Source organism: Simochromis diagramma, unplaced genomic scaffold (genome assembly GCF_900408965.1).
Source record: "Simochromis diagramma unplaced genomic scaffold, fSimDia1.1 OVJJ01000421.1, whole genome shotgun sequence".
NCBI classification, from domain to species: domain Eukaryota; kingdom Metazoa; phylum Chordata; class Actinopteri; order Cichliformes; family Cichlidae; genus Simochromis; species Simochromis diagramma.
The window spans coordinates 2,176,703-2,198,757 of NW_024387250.1; the positions used below are offsets into that span (position 1 = coordinate 2,176,703).

Here is a 22,055-nt window from a genome sequence, read left to right on the forward strand (position 1 = left end):
TTTCTTCAATTAATTACAGAGCTGTGTTGGTTATTAAATGCATTGTCACCGTACTGTCATTGTTAACAGAGGCTCATATGTCTGATATAGCTATATATTGTGTATACCTGCAGGAAAATTAGATTAATATTATTACAACTTTTACAGTCCTTTGGACCCAAATCATCTTGTTTTTACTTTGCATAATGTAAATCAGCCGATAATATATGAATAAAGTATGTTGATGATCTGTACTAATTCAGTGTTATAAATTCTTAGAGACGATAGTTCAAACAGTTCCATGTTCATAAAATGCCAAAATATTTGTGTACTGCAGTGTTTAATGTTTCTGTAGTAAACACGTACATTACTCTTGTTTTGTTTTTTGGTTTCAGATGCCATCACCAGGTCCTACATCTGGGAATACAACTATTAACACCTCCAGGATATGTGATGCAGATGCACCTGAGGGTAAGTTCGTCATTTCTACCACACTATAGTAGCGCTGGCTCCAATCGTGAGATGTTTAAAGAACCTACAAGACAACATGAAACATTTATTGCTCATAACGTGGAATTCATGCTAGAGGAACAGAAGGACGGTGTGTGTGACCAAGTTATATAATGTAGAACACTGTTCAGTAATCTTTATCACTATTCATTATGTATTAGAATTAATAATACCAAGAACAAATGTTTACTAATGCAGTAGGTAGTGTCTTACTGTCAACATGCAAATGTTTAATTCACTAAAGGAGGCATGAATACACCAACGTGTGCATGCACATAAGTATAAGCTCTACTATGTTTATTTATTCATGTGATAAATGCTCATGTCAGGCTGTTGTTGGTGGTGAAGGGGATACTTTGTATGATGTGTAAAGCCAAAGATACATCTGTAGAAATGTGTGAACGTTGTGTAATAAGTTTGTTTATGATACATATGACAATCTATCTAGCTAGTTGGCTATTCCACATATATGCAGATCCACAGTAACATCTGTCTTGAATGGGGTAACATAGCATTGAAGGCTTCAAGTAAAAAGACAGAAAAGGAATTATTTTCATTTCTACGCAGGTTTAAAGAAAAACAAACAAGATCATAAATTTACTTCATTCTTCAACATACCTGACACATGTGCCTTTTATTATTCCTCAACTACTCTAACCTTAATAGTCTTAATACTATTTTTGTTCTCCAAAACAAAAATAGTGTTGTTTTACAGTATGCCCTAAACTGTAGTAACATGACAGGAAAAATGGCTTTCAGACTCACTGTTATGGTCTTTTAGACCCTACCCCAGAATTGTGTAGCTAAATCCTCAAAGTCCATTTTTTCTGGGGGAAAAGTAAATTGTTACAGTTAAACCTGCTTTTCTCTGCACACACAACAAAGTCTGTGCCAGTACCTGAAACCTCACACAGGAGGACACAGACCTTTCTAAACCCTTTCTAAATATGAGTTTTCGCTCATATACATTTTTTTTTCTATAATGTTCTACAATCTATCTACAATACAATTTTATAGTAGTCTTAAGTAAATGTAAAACCGTGTCTGTAATCGCTCCGATTCAACATACTCACTACTTGTTACTATAATTTTTAGATTTTAATAAAATGTAGATATGAGCTAAAGTCAGCTTATCACTTATCCGGCTGTTTCTAGAAGGCTGTTCTCTGAATTTTTCAGATGCATGCAGCACCAAACAGTAGCAAGATCTTTTCCAAAGTGAGGGAAATTCTTTTAACAATCAAGTATCATTAATCTAACAGCAAATTAGTGATATTATTATCATGAGCTTTTATATAATTTATTAAATGGTACTTGATGTGTTTGGAGTTATTTTTGGGAGTAATTATTTATGGAGCTATATAAATGATATTTAGAGCATGTGTGTGGCTAAAATGCACTGAACTAGAGGAAATGGCATTTGTTAAAGGCTGTGGTTTCACAATTGTCATTGTGTGAGAAGTTATCTCTCAATTACAAAATATTTATTATTCTAACCTCATTAGGCAGATCATTGCCATGTTAAGATCATTGCTTATAAAAATGGAAAGCCTTGTAGAGAAATAACTAATAGGATCACACACAATACTTTTATGTGGAATATAAAGACAGATGATTTCATATTTGAAATTAAGTTATGTTACAATTTTTTCCTTCGTATCAAAGGTAAACATTCAAACACCTATTTAATTACCATAGTTTGAAATATAAATATATATATATAATTACATATAACAAACAATGCTTATATTGATTGCTTATATTTAATGTTTAAACAGGTTATATCCAATAAATCCATTGAAACCATTTGTTTACACCTGCTGACATACAGTAATTAGGTATCTGTAAATCTCCCAGTAATACTTATGCTTATCAAAGAATATTGTTCAAAATAAGTGGCGATAGCTTTTTTGTTGTATGTATTTCAGATAATAATGTTTGTTCTTCTTCCCCACCTCTAACAGTTATGATTCTAATTATGATCATGATTCTGCAGCATTTTCTCCTGTTGTTTACTTCATTACTAAAAGATAAGTTATGTATATCTTTATAGCTGCAAATCAGATGGTACCACAAGACACTCAATTTGTGGACTATTGTGACCATTTGTTCAACAAAATTCTATTATGCTGGGAAACTGCACATATTAATTTAGCTGCTGATTTCCTTTGGCTCTTGCTAAAACCTATTTTGTTTTTTTTATTAGAGCCAATATTAATATACTAACAAACAAGCATAAAGTCATATTGCTGCATCTGAGGGCTTTTCCCTAAGAACACATTCATCTGTTCATTTTATTTAATGTTTATATACACCTACATGTAGCATTTAAGTGTCTGAGATACTGAAATTCATGTAGGTGCCAGAATAAAATGACTATTACATCCATGCCCAAAGTGTACAACAGAAAATTTAATAAAATATTTTTTTAGAAAACCTGCTCTTATGAAAATATCAAATACAGACATATTGCATTTGATTTGTCATATAGGATAATATAGATTTATATCAGTTCATGCATTATCATGTAGAACAGTAAAGCCGTCGAGTTATCCTTATAGCTGGCTTTTAAATAAATACAAGCAATATGTCATATAATTTCGTTTTTTTATTACATTTTGCCGACATTTGTGATGTTCAGTAAACCCAAAAATAAAATGACACTTATTGACAGAATGTCAGAAAAATCAGATGCAGAATTTTATAATTCATCTTTAGCATTATTATGTCAACATATCACTGTTTCTTTTAATACATCATAAGTATTTTGGTAGAGAAGCCAGTATTATTAATATATTCAAGCATGTTGTTGTCGGTGTTCCTGAGTTGTTGCTTTTCACAAAAAATGGTCCAAATGTGCGGCTTTTACACTTTTTGTAAAGCAGCAGTTCAGGTAGTTCTTACAAGAGTGGCCTAAACATCAATTGGTTTCTTACATATGAGGTGCTCCAGTGTGACGTGCGGTCGTTATAAATGACCCATAGAGCTCCTGATTAGTTGTGAGAATTATCTCATAATTTTTTTGGAGCTCTTCAGCACTCTTATACTAAAGGTGTCGTTATTGCTGGAGTTAGTAGTCTGGCAAGATTTCTAATTTGTCTTTTGACCAGCTTAGTAAAATGAGTTCTTTTTTTGCCCTCTTGTAAATGGCTCCTGCTTTCACAACAGCCGTTGTACCACCTACCATGAGGCGAAGGAAGTGTCAAGCAGAGATAACACATGTGACTGAGAGGGACTGCAATCAGACACTTAATAGCTAAAACAGTTAAAAAAAAAAAAAGTGACTGTATGATAAAATAAAATAATTCTGTTGCCATTTAGATAATATCCCTTTTGTTTATAAGAAGATAGTATTTGATTTGCCCCTAGACAGTGCGTAGTTGTGGAAAGGTGACTACATGCAGCGCAAACAGTCGAGAGCCTCCATTTATCTGATTTGCACAATTTATGTTTTTCCAGGGTGTCACACTGAGCAAAAATGTGCTCCACATAATGTATGGTAAAATATTTTTGGGGTGACACAGACATGACCAACGCTGATGGTCTTTATTCTGTACCCGCTGCATTATTCTAACATTTGCTACATAATGATGAAGTTGAAGCAAAAAAAATGAAGCAAACTACATTTCAAATAGTAATCATTGCAAAAGTTGGGAAAGTCTGAAAAACTTTGAGTATGCACAAAACAGAGGACAGCCACCAGAAGAATCTGACGCTTGAGTTAGGTGCAGGAAGGTAGAGTCTTGTGTCAGAGAGAAGACTCAGGAGATCGGTGCTCTTTCCGTAATTGATATAGACTTGTTGGAGAGGAACTGTGCCTTGCCTATAAAGCTGACAAAAGCAAGTTTCCAGCAGACTTCATAGTTTGAAAAAATGAGTTCTGTTAAAACTTACCCCGTTTTGATTCATTATCTAAAAAATGTGCTCACCTTGTAAACTGTTGGTTCTTCATTGTTTTTCATACCATGTTAATACTTTTATCTGAGAATTGAGAAATGCTGTTGTTGACAAAACAGTAGTAACAGGTATAGTAATAATTAGTAAATAGTAAAGGCATTAAAGTTGTTCTTTAATTTATGGTGCCATCGTGAGAAATTTCCCTAGAATTTGCCAGTTGTGTCCAAATTCCTTATTCTTGAAATTTTAATCTAGTATGAACTCAAGCACAGATATGGAGACATGTATCTTTTCTTGAGATTTAAAAGCCCTTTTGGTTGATGTAAAAATAATGATAAGAGAAAAAATTATGGCAATACCCTTTGGTAGAAATTTGCATCACAAGGCACGGGAACTGCATCACTTTGTAATAACCCATAGTATGACATTACATCAAGACAGCTAAGACAAAAGAGGGTAGAAGTCAAACTAGTGACTGATTGGGCGATTGGTCACAGTGGGGTAATGACACTAACATCTTGGCGAGCAGGTGCTCAGTGCCAGGCTCTCCATTATGTACTCTAAGGTCATTACCATGCCATTACTCATTTACTCAGCGTAATGGAAATGATTCTTCAGGATTTAGCTGCCATGGCGCCAGACAATCTGAAACTTGAAGTTCTCTTGATTATCCAATTTGACACAGGGAGTAAAGGCATTTTAGGGTTTTAAAAAAATGGGTATGTGTTATATCTTATATTTGTAACATTTCACAAGCCCTGGCACAAACTTGAACTTTTGCAACATTCCCTGTTCAGTTTTAATTATAGGTTTTATGAAGCCTGGCTGAAACACAGAGAACTTTCAGCTGCTCTGTCAAATTAGTCTTACCTCCATGTTGCTCATGCTGCTACTTCTGCAGGGGGCTTTGCTTTGATCATAAATTCTGATATGCATCTAAAACCATCAACAAATACTACTCCCAGTTAGTTTTGTTTGTTGTTATTTTTGGTGGTTTTGTTGTATTTTCTGTGAGTCTATGTGCGCACACAAGCCTTTTTTGGCTAATCAGAATTTCATTATTTATTCTTTTTTTTAATTTGTGTGACTGACATTTATGTGATTGGTTGGGCTATTTAAATAACCTTCAATGTCACTTATTGATGCAGTGATTTTTATTGTGGCCAAACCCATCACATATTTCTCTTTCTTGTCCATTTATAATAATGACTGCCTCACTTAAGGGATTAAATGTCCTTAACTGTTGTTTTTTGCAGTCATGTTAACACCTACGTCATTAATTCAGGAAACTCAGCTTGTGGTTACACTCATTCCCTGGACACTTTGACCAGTGATTTTAATAACTTTGAACCCAATGCAGCTCACTGAATTTCTTACCAAAACAACACACTTGTGGAGAAGAACAGATCAAAACGTTAAAAACATGTTTATGCAGCAAGGAAAGTATATTTCACATTTAATATCAATACATCCAGTCGAAGGTTTGCTTTTGACCCAGTGGCTCAATTTATCAGTGAGCTTCTCTGAGTGATTACGGGTAAAATTCTAGCAGCGTGAGCTTAATTAATTTAATAGCAACATAAAGCTGGGTTTTCACCTTGAAAGACGTATCATATTATTCCTATATTGAATCTTAGAGATCAAACTGTACACTTATAGACTCCTGTCTGTTTCCTAGCAACTTCCCTGTTTCCACAGCATTGTTTTAAAGAGTTGGGGAGGGGGCTGATGGTCGCGTCGTGTTAGCTCTGAGATGTCAGGTACCATAGCAATTTTCAACAGGACTCCCTCAACCCCAACACAAATTAATAGTAATTTTCTTTCCATCAATGGGATCATCATCAATTTGCATTACAATGGAATATGTCAATCAAAAGTAATTCTCCTGAAAGAAAAATGCCCATTTTGTAATCCACAGACACCCCTTACCTTTTATAGGAGGAAAGAAAATCACTTTTCAAAGGGTATATTTGCTTGGTATTGCTCAGAAAGACCTCCACTATTAACTGATAGAAATTACTTTTTGATAGAGGTTGAGCTTTAAAAACGCTTAATTAAAATGCTACTTCTTGCTTAAAAGTGATCCTAATTGAAAATTTTAAATAAACCCAGTTTTTATAGACCTGTTGATTGTAGTGGGGCATTTAGCAGCCAGCTGTTTCCTTCAGGGCTGGAAGAGACACAAAAAAGAGCTAAAAGAAGATTGAGCTTTCTACATCTAATACCTGACTGTACCTGATGCTCCCAATACCCCTTTATCTCAGCTAAATGTGTAAAAATAATTACAGTTTTTTCTTAAAAAGTAATAGTTTCTAGCATTCGTCTTGGTAAATGGTAAATGGCCTGTATTTATATAGCGCTTTTACTAGTCCCTAAGGACCCCAAAGCGCTTTACATATCCAGTCACACACCCATTCACACACACATTCACACACTGGTGATGGCAAGCTACATTGTAGCCACAGCCACCCTGGGGCGCACTGACAGAGGCGAGGCTGCCGGACACTGGCGCCACCGGGCCCTCTGACCACCACCAGTAGGCAACGGGTGAAGTGTCTTGCCCAAGGACACAACGACCGAGACTGTCCAAGCCGGGGCTCGAACCGGCAACCTTCCGATTACAAGGCGAACTCCACTCTTAGCACGATCGCCCTTGATTTTAAAACTTAATTTAATGTCCTTTGCTTTAGAAAACCGTTTGTTTCTCACTTTGGCTTTAGTTCGTATGATCAGTAGTTTTGGTGAGATCAAGTTAGGTTATGTGTGTTATCTTTTTGTGGAACTTGATCACTGCTCAAATTGATTTTTTTTTTTTTTTTTTTTTTTTTTGTCTACTGCCAAAAGATGTTTCTGGTGATTTTTTTTTTTCTTGTGCACAACACTAATAAGTGAAGCCAGAAATGTGAAAATAGTTCTGCTGAAGGAACGGCAGTATTCTCAAAGGACTTTAGAATAAAAGTTCTCTGCTTTTTTAGATGGAAAGTAAAAGCATACAGTTTTGGCACAAGAGCTTGCTGATCAAGAACCTTTTGGAAGAGCACATTGTGTGTGCAGAGTACTATGCATGTATTTGCACAGATGCACAGACGAAAGTTATGCATAATGCATCATCCTACACCGGGCAGCACTCACCCGGGTATCATGAGTCAGGGTGAAATTACCTGCACTCCCTGGCTGCCCCATACTCTTATCAGAGAACGGTAATGATTTCAAGGTGAAGCTGGTCAGTGGTGTACGTGATAATATATTTAGGCAGACCACTGTTGTGAACCATCTGTAGATCCCACTCAGTGCCCTGCAATTCTGGTAAGCAGCTGGAGAGCTACAGATGGCTGAGGTAGTGGAGCAAAAGAGTGGGGTCACAGTGATGAAGAAAGACTTGCTTCTTCTATTATCTCCTGGTCCTGGTGAAGTGAAAGCTGATTCTTGTTGCACATCACAACTCCTGTGGGATTGTGTCTTCTCATTTGTATTATAGATGAAACAGCACTGAGCTGAATTTTTCCACCGAACTCTGGTAGGGAAAGCTTTTAAAAGTATTGACTTTAATGGAAAAAATCAAAAAGACTGTGTTATTGCTGTGGACCTTGATGTCATGTAGCTTTGTGTAGGTCTGATTGCACTGTTCATACGTTTCAAGTCAGTGTGAAGAGCTGTGTAAGAAACAGTGTGATAGGAGCAGCACAGCAGGGTTAGCGTTAATGCTCCAGATGGCTCTCTAACATAGCCAGACTTCAGCTTTTGGGACTTTCTCTCTTGCCTTGTTCTGTAGAAATGATGCAAGTCCTATAAAGGAGTGTATTTCCATATATACTTTGTTGTTTTTATTGCTTAAGTGTGCATGGCTAAGCTAATTAATAAATGTGATCTGTTCTTACTGTGTTTTCACACAAAACAATTGTGGAGCTGAGAAGAGACCCAGACATGGCATGCATATCATTGGCACTTTCTACTTTTGACGTCACCAGCATTTTACCACGCCTGCCAATACCCATTCATACACATAAAGGCTAAATGACTCAGCTTAAGACTTTTATAATATTTCTGCTGTCTGCGGCAGTCGGATCAATAACAGTATCAGTTCACTCAAAAAGTGGGGAGCTGAAGCTCAAAGGTGATGTCACCAGCATAAGGAAAAGAGCAGCTCGACAGAAAAGAGAAGGCAATTGGATTATGTAAGCAATAAGCGAGTTTCTTTCCTGGGGCTTTTGATTTTGATGTGCTTTATATTCATGATCACAGTGCTGAGTCAATAATGATTGAGCTGCTTTTGGTCACCGCAATAAAATGTCATTTGAGGAACATTGCAGAGTTGAGGTTTGCTTACTTCTGTCGAGGCTAGGACAAAAAGGTTCTCCCAGAAAACTGATACATTTGAAGTGGCAGCTTTAAATTGGTTCATTTAGTGGATTACTATTGTGCAGCATTTAACCTCTTTAGTCTTTTCCACTTTCGAAACTCAGCCTTGTTTGAAATCAACACTAAAACATTTATGTTCTGCACTTCCTTTGACTCACCCTTCAGTGCTCAACATCAACCATCTGGCACTCCTTTGTTTTCAATCCTCGTGTCTAATGTTTTTTCTTCTAATTTCTTCTCTATTCTTTTTATTTGCATTTTAATGTTGTAATTCTTTTTTTTAATTTAATTTTTAAGTGAGAGCTTGAGTTGCCCTTGTGCAAGAAATGCACTACACAAATTAACTTGTGTTGCTTTTAAGTCACATAGGCTAGCTACAGTAACACATACACATAATGAATGGGTGCTTTAATGCACTACAAGTAAATAGATGATCCTCTTAAATGCATCTTTATCAGTTTTCACACAGTAGTTGGCAAAAGTGCAGTGCACACAAAAACTGAAATCAAATCGATATCTGTGTGAGCACTTTCTGCCTTTTCATTCTTAACACTTTACGGCACTCAAAGAAAATTCTGCCAGTGTATTTGAAATGGCACAGGCCCGTTCATTGAGTCATCGATTCAAAGCAAAGATATGAAGGCTATAAACCATTTTAAGATACAAATACCAGAGACGAAGCAGCCGTAGCACTTTTTACTTTGTAATAACAGTAGGTATACAACAAAATGGTTGTTTCTTATGTTTTCTGTCATCTCCGAGGCCACATACTTGTTGAATCACTATGTGTTGGACTGTGTTTTCATCATAAGAGAATAACAAACAAAGTGCTTTCAAGCTTTTTAGTTTTGTTCAGTATAAAAGTGGGCGGATGTTAAGGGGATAAAAGGTACACTTGCAAACAATGTTGCAAGGTGTTTGGCAGGTTTTCTGTGGCTTTAATTAGGGGATGTCATTCATTGGCCACACAGTCTGATTTAATGTCAAGTGGGCGAGACAGGTAAAGTCATTACACAATTACTTATACATAAAGAAATTTACATATTTCCATACATCTATGTAAATACATCCATTTAATATCAGATGCTGCACAGCCTGAGCTGTCTTAAGAAACGTCATTTGAACAATATGCCTCTCTTCCCCCTGCACTTAGTCATTCTGCTGTCATTTCAAAGAAATCATCCTGTCATCTTTTAACTCAAAGAAGCTTTGCTCTATGGCTTACCTTACCTAACCTTACCTTACCTCTATATGGACATAGGCCGTGTCTTTGTCAGTGGATGTAGAAATGATGATCACTTAGATCTCTGAATTGTATGAAACATTTCAGAGCACAATTTAAGATATTGGATTCAAACTCGTCAACTTGACACTTCATGGTTCCTGGTGCAAAATACAAAGAATAGTCCAGTTTGTATTCTTTGGTTTGTTCTTCTTATAGCTGCAAATGGTTCTTTAGGAATCACTGCATATTTGGTGACCAGACTTGTGATGGATTCATATCTAAAGATCTGAAGTGCCTGAAATGTCTACTTATAACACAGTCATGAGCCTGAATTTGCGTCATCAGAGAATTGGGGTTACATGCATAACCCATAACCTATGGTTCACTGTCTTCACATTTGCTGGTGTCCTCTGTGGGCCCATGCTTTTGCCTTTTGGGGTTTCAGTGTGTTATAGTGGATATACTCCATTAAATGTTACATTTCATTCCAGTTTTATTCATTGGCTGAACCATATTCACACTGACAGTGACACAGCTTTCCTCTTTTCCGACGACTGGTTGTCTTTTTTAGTTACAATAACAAAATTGCCCGAGGCCCTGCTCCATGTAGTAACAGCAGCCTGTGTTGAGCTCTTAAGTTAATATAGACTACTTTATAACACAGGTGTATAACAAGTGATACACTTGTGCAATTATAAACAGAAAGCAGCAGTAGATGTGTCACATTTAATTGTGCTCCAGACCACAGAGAACCTATCTGTGTCATGCAGACACCTCTCACCTAAAAACAATGAACCACTAGAGTGAAACTACTAAACCGTTTGGGCCCACATTAGTCAAGTATTGATTTTCAAGCCTGTCATTTGAAATCACGACAGGTGTCCAAACAATACTGTGAGACAAATACTTCAAAGTGACTTCTTGATTTAAAACTTGCCACAGAGAGAAGACATTGCATATAGCCTCTGTCAGTAATGTTATGCTTTTCTTCTTTTCAGATCAGTGCACTGTGACAAGGTCTTATCTTTTCCTTCACAAGTTCTGGTTCTTCAGCACCATCTACTACTTTGGGAACTGGGCTTTTATTGGAGTAAGTCCAAAGATATGAATGAGATGTCACTGTCTGCATTTTGAATTTATCGCTCAAGTCCTCAGCTAAATATTTTCCACATTAGCAATGAAATGAGCCTTGATATATTTTGTCATGTGTGCTTTCATCGTTGTTTTTAGGCTTTCCTCATTGGTCTGGTGGTGTCCTGCTGCAGAGGGAAGAAGTCTGTGATTGAAGGAGAAGTGGAGGCCGATGACTCAGACTTCAGTGATGATGAATACGTGCACTGAAAAAGCAGAATCACTGTTCACTTGTGTAGGTTTATAGATATCATAACCAACACTGAAAAGGGACTAGAAAGCACAATTTCATTAAGTAATGAATACAGATTTTTTTTCTTAAATATATTTTGTTTATTTTATTGTACAGCTATTTCATCTTTGGTTGAAGTTGACGCATGCCTCCCCTTAATTAGACCTCTCAACTGTATTTCTCCGTCAGTGTTACCAATGACAGGATACTGGAAGTGTTCTCCAAGTCAGTCCTACCTTAAAGTTAAAGTTAACTGTTAACTGAAATAAATTGGTTGTTTTTCAGCACACACATTTGTGAGTAGCAGCATAGATGCTTTTTTTTTTTTTGTTAATCTAAGCTTTATTTGTGTAGAGCTCAGGTCTAAATGTGCTTTATAATCTTTCTGTATGCTTTCTAGACCTTTTACATGGTTTGGTTATCTACATATTAAATTAAAATTCCAGTCGAACCTACACAAGCTGTTTCTGAAAAGCTAATTGGTATAAGAAAGACTAATAAATCCCAAGTGTTGACAGCAGTAGCACTTTTTGTCAGTTTATTTTGCTGATTTTTATCTGAGGTTGAAAATAGTGCGAATGGATGCGCTGCATTAGTTATTGGCAGTCTGAGACCGTTATGCACAGTGAAATGTTACTCTACTTGCATACCTGCACTCTGTGTGTGTGTGTGTGTGTGTAATGTAAAGGACCAATTGTATCTGCTGTATTTTCAAGGATTTAGTTAATTGTGGTTTTAATTATATGGGTTCAGCAGCTTTCTTCTCTTTATTGGTAGGAAAATAGTAAAATTACTAGAAAAGATAGAAATAAAAAATATGGATGTGACTTTCTTTTTAATTAAACTACTACTTCTCATTTTTGCCTGCACCTGAGAATTTATTAACAGCAAAAGTGGCAGATCTATTAATGGGCTTCTTTTAGACATGCATATTAAAATCTTTGCAAGGTACTTATCTGTTTGAGGAGGAGGATGAAAAACTGTAAATTTACTCTGGAAGCCAAGTGCTTGTGCCTCATGAATGTGTGTGACCATGATGGGCACACAACAACTGGATATGCTAACCTAAATTAATCGCTCAGAAATCAGCCAGAATGAGTTTGAAATGTTTTTGTTTTGTTTTGGGTTGTTTTTGGTTTGATATTCGTGTTAGGTTTGTTGTCCTTTTGTGAGAATCAATAGAGGGGATGCAGTGATGTGATGGTGATGATGATGACAGAAGCTGCATCATTTGTATACTTGCTCTTTATCGGTTGTGGAAGTTGTTTGAATATATAACGATGCCTGTGTTTAAAGAAATAAAGCCGTTTTAAACCCCATCATGGCTTTAATGCCTTTTTACATACAGTTTTTGTTCTCATTGAAACTATGTACGCCACTTTAAAACAAGAATCACCAATCTGCAAATAATAATGCATGTGCAAATTTCAATATATAGGTTTTTTTTGTAATACTTGTTACATTTTTTCCCCTCATGCAGTAATAATTTCAGATGACATGTATGTAAAGTATAAAATATAAATTACTAGATATTAAATATGTGAGAAATGTGGGATGTATATTTTCTCTGTCAAGATGAGCACACACTGTTTCATTAATGTTGAGGTTTGGGCTCTGGAGAGGCCTGATAATGTTCCATTGTGTGTTTCTGTATCAAGGCATGCTTTTGCTGCATTGACTGTGTGTTTGGCAGTGATCCCAATCACACACTTTCCAGATGGTATTACATGGTGGATCAAAATCTGCATTCGTAAGTCCATCCATTCTGACAAAATCTCACGGGATGAAATGCAACACAAAACAATGACAGAACTTCTACCGTGCTGTACAAATGTAGACAGTGTTGTACCTCTGTCCTGCCCTCATTTCATACACTTCAAATCTGGATTCATCTCCCCATAAGACCTGATGCAGTTCAGTTCTTGTGTAATTTGTCATATCTACTTTCTCCTTGTTTCCCTCTGTACACTGTAATTAGTTCATTTCATTTTTTTTAACCCGTATTTCTTTCAAATATCGACTGTTCCTCATCAATTTTCTTCTCCGCTTACTTGATTGATGGAAGAATTCATAGAATACTTGATTACTAAAATAACTGATAGCTCTAGCCCTGTGATGGACTTTAACTGGACCATTGCAACACTCCAGCAAACTGCCAAAACTGCTTTTATAGAAGGTCTCAAACTCAATCAATTAATCATGTATATTTGATTTGCGGATGTTGTTAGTTTTTGTTAAATAAATAATGACAGGGTGTTAAATGTCATGTTTTGGAGTTCATCTGAGTTGTATTTACCTCATTGTAAGACCTTCTAGGGCCCAGATAAGGCGTAAAACCTTAGATTTGAAATAGGTTGTACGTTCTTTTTATCTTGACTATATTTACTCATATGTTTAATTACAGTATGTAGCATGTCCTGATTTTGTATGTGATTGTACTGTCATCTTGACAGTGCCAGGACATTTGGGGATATAATTTCCTTGCCAGAGAGACAAAATGTCACCACTGGTAATTCTAGGTTAGTGTGTGAATAATGGAGTTTGATAAACCTGAAAACCTCATCTACCAAAAATGTATTTTCTGCAACATGTCGACACGAATCAGAGGCAACAAGCAGCCGGGCTGTCAGAAGACACCAAACAAGATGCTCAGGTCATTGTGTGCCGAAAAAGCTCTGCTGGCCTGCCCTTTCAGGTCTCCCAAAATAGAAACAACCAACCAAATAGGGTGATGAACAACAAAAAAATACATCTCAGTACATATAGCACTCACTCAAAGCTTCAGGATAAGTCTGATCCAATTCTTTCCAACTCCTTTCCACAGCCCAGTACTCGACTCTGACTATATGTATGCAGTGTAGTTCTTTGCATCACCGTATACCTCATGTTATGTCTACAAAAAATATGCAATGTGGATTTTATGACGTCTTTCATAGTGTAAAGTCCGTCTTTAATATAAAAGGATTGAAGCATTAAAAACTGTGCAGCACATTATTGTATTTGCTGACTAATGCTGGGACAATTATCAGAGTGTGGTCCGACACAAGCAGGAACTCTGAAGTTTATAACAATCAGGAATTCTGTAAACATGAAAGTGCATTCTGCATTGCCACCACAGCAATATTAAACGTTTTAGCATAATAAAGACGTGTATCAAATTAGAGTGGCACTTAAATACATTCGCCACTGGATTAGGATAAAACTGCGTCAGATGGATTTGCATGGAATTTTGTGTGCATATCCAATTAGAGTTTGAGGTATGCATACCTTGTCATAACTATTGTGCAAGCCTGCTTTGAGTTAAGCCATTATACGATATGCCACCCCCACATTTCACTAATAGACTAACTAAGCCTTGAGCCAAAAACACGAGCCCGAGGACCCTAGCAGAAAGGATCGTGTGATCAACATGTCAGATCAGAGGATCTGTCGCTGTTTAGAGCGCAACTTTTCTTGTTATCCCTCGTATTCAAAAGCCAGTTTTGTCTCATCTTCTTTTCTTTCTATGCTGCACATCTTCCAAAGCTCTACTCACAACTTTCTTTGGGAAAACACTTTAATGAAAAAATGAAGGAATTCATGCAGGAAAATAAAACTATCTTGGCATGGAGCTACAGTATTAAATATACCTGAAGGTCATACATGTCAAATGCATTTGATCATGTTTGGTTTTGTCTACAATATGTGTATGTGTTCATATATTGCTATAATCTCCATTTGATTTCCCTGTCTTAATAATTTGCATGTGTTAAATTTGTGGGCTCATTCTGTAATTTAAACCAATATTTAAACTTGTCAGAAAAATGGCAAAAAGAAGCAATCAAATCTTATTTTAGAGTCGGACAGATACAAAATCTTAATTTTTCGATTCATTACATCCTTGCTTGCATAAATTATTATATTTGCTTATATAACCTGGAATATTCAAACAAAAAACACAAAGGTAACCCAAACAAGCTGGCCACTGTTTGGGTCTTTTTTCACAAAAGGCAAATATGATTTTGTGGAGAACTGCAGGTACCAGGAGGAATTAGAAAACACTGCAGCTATTGTCATGGGCCTCTGTACCCATCATCGCTCTTACTGCTCCACACAACAACAGACCTTAGAGCATTACACAGTGCATGGCAAGTACCTGCCCAAGAATGTTCCAGAGCTTTCTTTTTTTACAAGCTTTCAAAACTTTTTTCTTTACTTCCAGTGCAACTGTTGTTTAAAGTTTTCAGCACAAAAGTCTTCATATTTTGCTTCCAAGGACCCAGACTTCTTCTTTTTTTTTTTAAAGTGATCTCGAGCTGTAGTTCTCCAGGGTTTCTGAGTTGTTCAAAGTCTTTCAAAGTTTCTGTGGACATTGGCTGCTTTTTCATTGATGCAGTCCTTGATACTGACCACTTTCAGGCATCAATATGTACAGAGGCAGTCATGAGAGAGGTACAACAATGAGCGTGTACAGCCATCTGTAAAAACATGCTGGAGAGATTGATGTGGCTCAGAGCTGCATTTGATGGAATAATAAACTCTGGAAAATGTACCATCACATTTTGATCCATCATGAAATTCTATTATGAAAGCACCTGATTGGCAACAGCTTCATTTTTCAGCATGATGGTGATCCCAAACACACAGTAGTTTGCAGTAAATGCATTCCTTGATAGAAAAAAATAAGTCATATATAAGTCATAGACTGGCCTCCCTAGAGCCTGGAACTCGGAGCCACAGAACTATTCCTGAACACTGTCATTGCCTAAGAGAGTTCACACTGGGCAGAAGAATAAAGTTGGTCATACAAATATTGCATTTCAAACCTGTTAGAATTGTACTCTGTTTTTGCCTTATATACTATATTTCCAGTTATATTTGCAATTGTTTCCATAACTGCTGCACCTCTACTTCCTAGCAAAATATAAAGAAATGAGAGATGACTCAAGACAGCACTGTATATGTGGTGCCCGAGCTAAAGTAACAACGCCAAGTTTCTAAATAACGACATGATAACACAGAAATGTTTTCTAAAAATTAAAATACCTTCAAATCTGTAAAATTACAGCCAGGTATTCCAGATTATGATCATAATCTCCTTATAGACTAACAGGTCTGCTCTGGGTCCTGGTGCCCTTTTTGCAACCCAAGATGTTGGAAAAACCTTTGCTTGGCTTTTAAAAAATACCCTCAAATCATTTCAAACCACTCATTTCTCTATTATGAAGATAATCTACAAAGTGTGTGGATTTCAAATTCGTCCAGGACTGACTGCACCAGCAAATTCAACCCAAGAGCAAACCATCTGCTGTTTTCACAGCAGTCTTCAGAACTATTCCTGAAGCTCACTTCCTTTAAGAAGTCTTCAGAAAAGACTCTCGGCTACCAAGAAACCAAAAAAGAGAGAAATCATCACAGAATTTTCAGACATCTTCTGAAAATGTAGGTTTCAAAGGGCATGCGTCTCCAAGCAGGAGGACACTTCACAAATTTCCCCTGCATAAGAGACCAGGAAGAAACACTTTGCCATCTGAAAGAAACTTAAAACAAGAGTTTGACACAAACAGGCAAAGAGCAGAACTTTTGGAATATGGATTGTGGATTGACAAATCAGTGTGGCCACAGTATCATTTAACATTTTAGAAGAATAACCTGAAATCCTCTGTAAAGTGTGGTTGGCAAAATGTTAGTGTTTCTGTTCAGATATTTTTTTTAACATGCAATATTTATATATTTCAAGAATAACCAATGATTTCCATGGGTGTAGAGTTCCTTTTTTTCAAATCACTGTATTGGCTCATTGAAAAGTAAACAACACACAGACCTGTATGTTTAAAAATCACAACTGTCCAAACATTGCACCATTTTTCATTTTGATTTTGTCCTTCATAACTTTTGCCTGGATGTATTTTTCAATTTTTTCCCTTTTTTTTGTGTGGCCCCAAGTCTTTCCTCTGGGCTCTAACTCCTCTGACAGGCCCTTGATAGACGAGCAGTTTGCCTTACCCCTCAGCGATGCCTCCAGAGAGCAAAGTGACACAGGATCAATGTAATTATGTTGATTCAGTGTTTGTAGCCCCAAAGCAGGTTAACCTCAGTGCTCTCACGGGCCTGTGGGACCTGCCACTCACTATCGAATGAAGGCTCGTCCAGCAGGTCAACATATATCAGCTTGATTTAAAAACAACTAAATAACATCACTTTCCACTTCCAGAGACACGGAGTGTGAGCAGGAATCAATGTGAAGCTCGTGTATAAAAAAAAATCAAAATACCCTGCAGGATTCTCACAAAATGATTGTCCAAGTGTGAAATATTAGAAGTCATCATCACGTTCTTACCCATATTACTTTCATTAACTGAGCCAAAGAGAATCTCTGCCAAAGCAACGCTTCACAGAGAATGAAGTAATTTCTCATTAAATCACATCAGAAGCTGTTCTTGTGTTAGTGTTTAAACACAAAATGCTTTGTGTGGGGCACAGGCAGCATGTGATGGTCCTCTTGTTAAAATTGGGGACTGCATATACAAATAGAGGGGTTTGTTTTTGAAAATTTGATTTCTCAATACAGATGGTAATATTGTTAATCGGGGAAAGTGATTTGCATTAAAGCTGCTGTATTTTTGTTATTTTAAAACTCCTCTTTGACGATTCTTGACACTGAGATTATTCACCCAGTAGTACTATTAAAAATAAATAAAAAGAGGACCAACACAAACACAAACTTGCCATCTTTAGAACACCTCACTCAAACATCATTAGGCCTTAAGCTCACAAGTTAACTCTGGAAGTTAAAACATACATGGAAATACAGTATATAAAGCAATAACAGAGTCAGTACAATTCAATATTTGCATGACAGCCTGAACTCTCTAAAGCAAGCATTCTTGTCATTTCTTTAAGTAGTCTTCAAGAATAGTTCTCCAGGCTTCTTAAAAGACATTCAAATGTGCTCTCTTCTTTAGAAGTTTGCATTTTCTGTGAAAATGATCCCACTCTGCTTCAGTAATTTTGAGGTCCAAGTTCTGGGGAGGCCAATCCATGACTGATAGTTTTCCATTGTGTGTGTTTTCTATCCAGCATTGTGTTTGTGATCATTGATATGCTGACAAACAAAGGTGTTTCCAGATGTTTTTGCATGGTGGATCAAAATCTGACTGTACTTTTCTGTGTTTATAATTTCATCCATTAGCCTCCATGTTTTACAGATGGCTGTAGATATGGTTGTACCTCTTGCCTGACCTCGCCTGTACATGCTGATGATGATTTGAACCAAAAATTTCAAATTTGGATTCATCACTCCATCATCCATCATCAGTATCATGGAGTGATAAGAATTACTTAAGGATTATGCACCATTCCAGTAAAAGCATTTCTTATGAGGCTTCAGTGAAGACTAGCTGAATCAACTAACGGGCCAGAAGCATCTCTCAGGTCCAGTGTCAGGTCTTTTCTGGTTTTTATTTTGGTTTTTTTCTTTTTGGCTGACTTTGAGATATTGTTCATCTGCTGTAGATTTTAGGCCTGCTACTTTTGTTCTATACAGTTTCCTCAAATTTTGTTAAGGACACACTACACACCATGCCGAGATTTACCAGGTTTTGCTTTCACTTTGTTGCCATGTTTCATAGTCAGCTAAAAACTGGAAGAATTGATGTCTTTTTGTGACAGTTAGTAACAAAGTGTCTGAAGATTTGCTAAATTGTCTGTTATGTAGACACAACACTGGTTCACCCCTTGAATATGCTTTTATATGCTTGAATGATTCATAGGTCAGTGTTAAGTGGCTTCACAAAAAAACAAAAGAAGGAAAAAAAGACCTTCAGAAAGCCTGGAGAACTATCACTCAAAACCACTTTAAAAAAATGACAAGAAAGCCCGGCTCCTTGGAGCTAAAGAAATAAGGGGCAGTTTAAAACTTTTGTACAGTACTGTATTCAGTCCAGAAATGGCCTTTAAATAAAACAACATGGTACAATCTAGTGTGCCTTTTTATATTGGTTATAAATGCACTCTGGCTGTAAAACTGTTTTGTGATGAACTCTCAATACTTGAACCCACAAGCTACGCACTTATTGTATATGCATTTAGGGCGTTGTGTGAAAAATAGGGCCTCCTGCACAGGCAGGGGGGAGATGGCAATATGTTTAAAAGCACTGTAATGGATGCTGCTTCATTAATAGGGAATAAAAAAACTCTTACAGCACCGGCAACAGGCTGGAGTACTGTATATAATTAACCTAATTATGTCTGGTAGTCTAAATTGAAATGCACAGTAAATTTAGATATTAACGTCTAGACCAAGCTCTGCTCTTAATCATCTTAATTTATGTTGGGACGACATCAAACCGCAGACGAGTCTTCATGTTTAATGGACGGACCCCCCCTTTTTCGCCTCCGGTCCTTGCTCTTCACTGACACTTCCTCCTCCTCGTCCTCCTCTTTGCTGGACTCCTGTTTCCCGGGAGGGGATGAGGTGGCGACTGGGTTCGGGGGTGGGCACATACTGGAGCTCTCACACCATTCATTCAGCTGTACGGCACTCACCACCAGACAGAGCAAACAAGATTTTCCCTGAGCCCTCACAGCCTCTCCCCATTAGTGCTCTGTCTGGGCCTGTCTGTCTGAGAAAACAGACATTATTAGCCGAACTTTCTGGAGGCACAGAGCCATATTAAGGCTTTAAATGTTTCTTATCCAAATGCAGAAATTTCATATGAGTTTATGAGCCGAGGCAGGAAACTTTCCATGTCAAACCTTCCACAGCAGTGTTACACGAGGCACTTTTTTTGACAGTTCACATCAAGCCGGGAGTAAATTGGATATTGAACAAAAGCAATTTATAGCACGAATCTTAATCTCTTAACCAAGCATGTCACAGCCACCCAACGCCATAAACTTGACACAACCTCTGAAGCAGTACGAACATATTTCCTCTTTTATTTACATTCCTTTTCAAATGTTAACATTTTTCGCTATAACTTTTTGATCAGGTTGGCATTTTTTTTCTCATTAAAATAAATTGGCACAAGTAAAACATATGTAGACAAAAGTTTATTTACACCATACAACATTTTGTTTTTAAATATTTTATACAGAGCTGCAGATGAGAGAGCTTGCTGGGATCCTTCAAGCAGATTCTGCAGTAATAAAGTTGTGAAATATATTATTTATATAAAAGTGAGTATTATCTTTATTGCATTTAAAGCAATGAAGAATGTAGCTTGACAAACATTCATTTTAATATGACAGAAAAAATCCTCTTTGCCTCCCATGTTTTATATTATAAAGTAAAAAGTGTAGTAATGGCCAAACAGACTGTTATAAACTTTTTAAAAACCTGCATAAATATATACATTGTGCTCCCGGGTCTAGTTTTAGGAAATCAAAACTAGACCCGATGAAGCTGGGACCACATGGCATGTCTTTTGCTTTGTGAGGTTTACCTTTTTTTTTAATCCGCTTTCTTTTCGCCAATTCCTCAAAAGATAATTCGAAACACATGATGGTAAATATTGTACACCAGGCTGCCCCACACTAAGTACACTAGTGAGAATACAAAAAGTAACACTGATGTTTTTATCCCTTTTTTTTTCTTCTTTTTTTCTCTCTCACCAGTCCTTATATTGTATTGGCACATAATGTCCCTGCCACACTCGTATTATCCAGATATGTATGCCAAGGCTGTTAGAAAAGTCTGTTGCTTTGTTCAGTGCAAATTACATCCCCCTTTTCTCCTCATTTCCTAGTTTGCATTTCTCCTTCTCCGCCCTCTAGACCTCTGTTTGGAAGTCTCCCTCCTGGACATCTAAGGGTAAGTTGACACACTTTTCCCACTCTGCAGGCGTCATCTCCAGTGAGTCCTTGGTGTCAGATTCTAGTACATTCATAGTGGCGTAGTTCTGGTACTCACAGGCTGGATTGTAGCTCTCCCATGGGTTCTTGTTTGGCATTGCCTTGTCCTGTGAACATGGCCGGTGGGGTGTGATGTTAGTGGCATGATATCCTCTGCAGCTAAACCATTTTCTGTCTTTTACATAATTGAAAGTCAGTTCACTCAAAAGGGCATTATCTGAACTCATATATGAACCCACTTCTAATTGAAAATAATGGATTAATGCTGTGGAAAGCATCAAATAACAAAAGATAATGGTAGTGTATTAAAGGTGAACATGCTTACGCTATTATCATGGAGTCATAGCAGAACTGTGTTTTCCCAAAGTTCCAAAACTGCTTTATTATATGTGAGCCATTCATCTGAATGTGCTCTCACTGAGAGTCCCAAAGATGCTATTGCAAATAAAGGAGAGAAGCTGCTCCCAGTCAGGGAATATAAAATGGATACTAATGTCTGCAGCCAGCTCTGCAGTAGATTCATTTAGGTAAAAAAAAAAAAAAGAAAGAAAAAGAGAGAGAAAAAGAAAAAATGGGGGAGTGAGAATGTACTGTAGTTTTCTATACAAAAGATCCTGTACTGGTAACTAAGCAACAGGCCTTGAATTACATTGTACTGTAGGGCTGATTGAAAAGGGATTATATGCAACCAAAGGTACTGACATATCCTTTTATCAGATGTGTTTGGTCACCAACCCAATTTGTGCTATAAACAGTATAAACATTAAATGCTGCTTGCGTGAGGCAGACGCGTGAAGCCTTATATCCTCACAGTCTGCAGCTGTAGTCAGGTGCGAAGACAGATGGTAAGACTTTTGATTTGCAGCGAGGTCAGGACTAATTCATAGA

At 37.0% G+C, this 22,055-nt stretch overlaps 2 protein-coding genes across 11 annotated transcripts in view; one reads left to right on the plus strand and one right to left on the minus strand.

Annotated features, from left to right (window-relative positions):
* Positions 1–13,074, plus strand: part of lmbrd1 (LMBR1 domain containing 1) — a 49,885-nt gene extending 36,811 nt beyond the window's left edge. Inside the window, exons 14-16 of the mRNA XM_040001494.1 lie at positions 375–450; positions 10,969–11,060; positions 11,201–13,074. Coding sequence (XP_039857428.1) covers positions 375–450; positions 10,969–11,060; positions 11,201–11,311 — 279 coding nt within the window. The 3' untranslated portion in view covers positions 11,312–13,074. The remainder of the gene's footprint in view (positions 1–374; positions 451–10,968; positions 11,061–11,200) is intronic.
* A 7,158-nt stretch (positions 13,075–20,232) lies between these two features.
* Positions 20,233–22,055, minus strand: part of adgrb3 (adhesion G protein-coupled receptor B3) — a 116,400-nt gene continuing 114,577 nt past the window's right edge. For all 10 annotated transcript variants that reach the window (XM_040001491.1, XM_040001489.1, XM_040001490.1 and 7 more), the window contains one exon: positions 20,233–21,274. In XM_040001491.1, the coding sequence (XP_039857425.1) occupies positions 21,086–21,274 (189 nt within the window). In that variant the 3' untranslated portion in view covers positions 20,233–21,085. The remainder of the gene's footprint in view (positions 21,275–22,055) is intronic.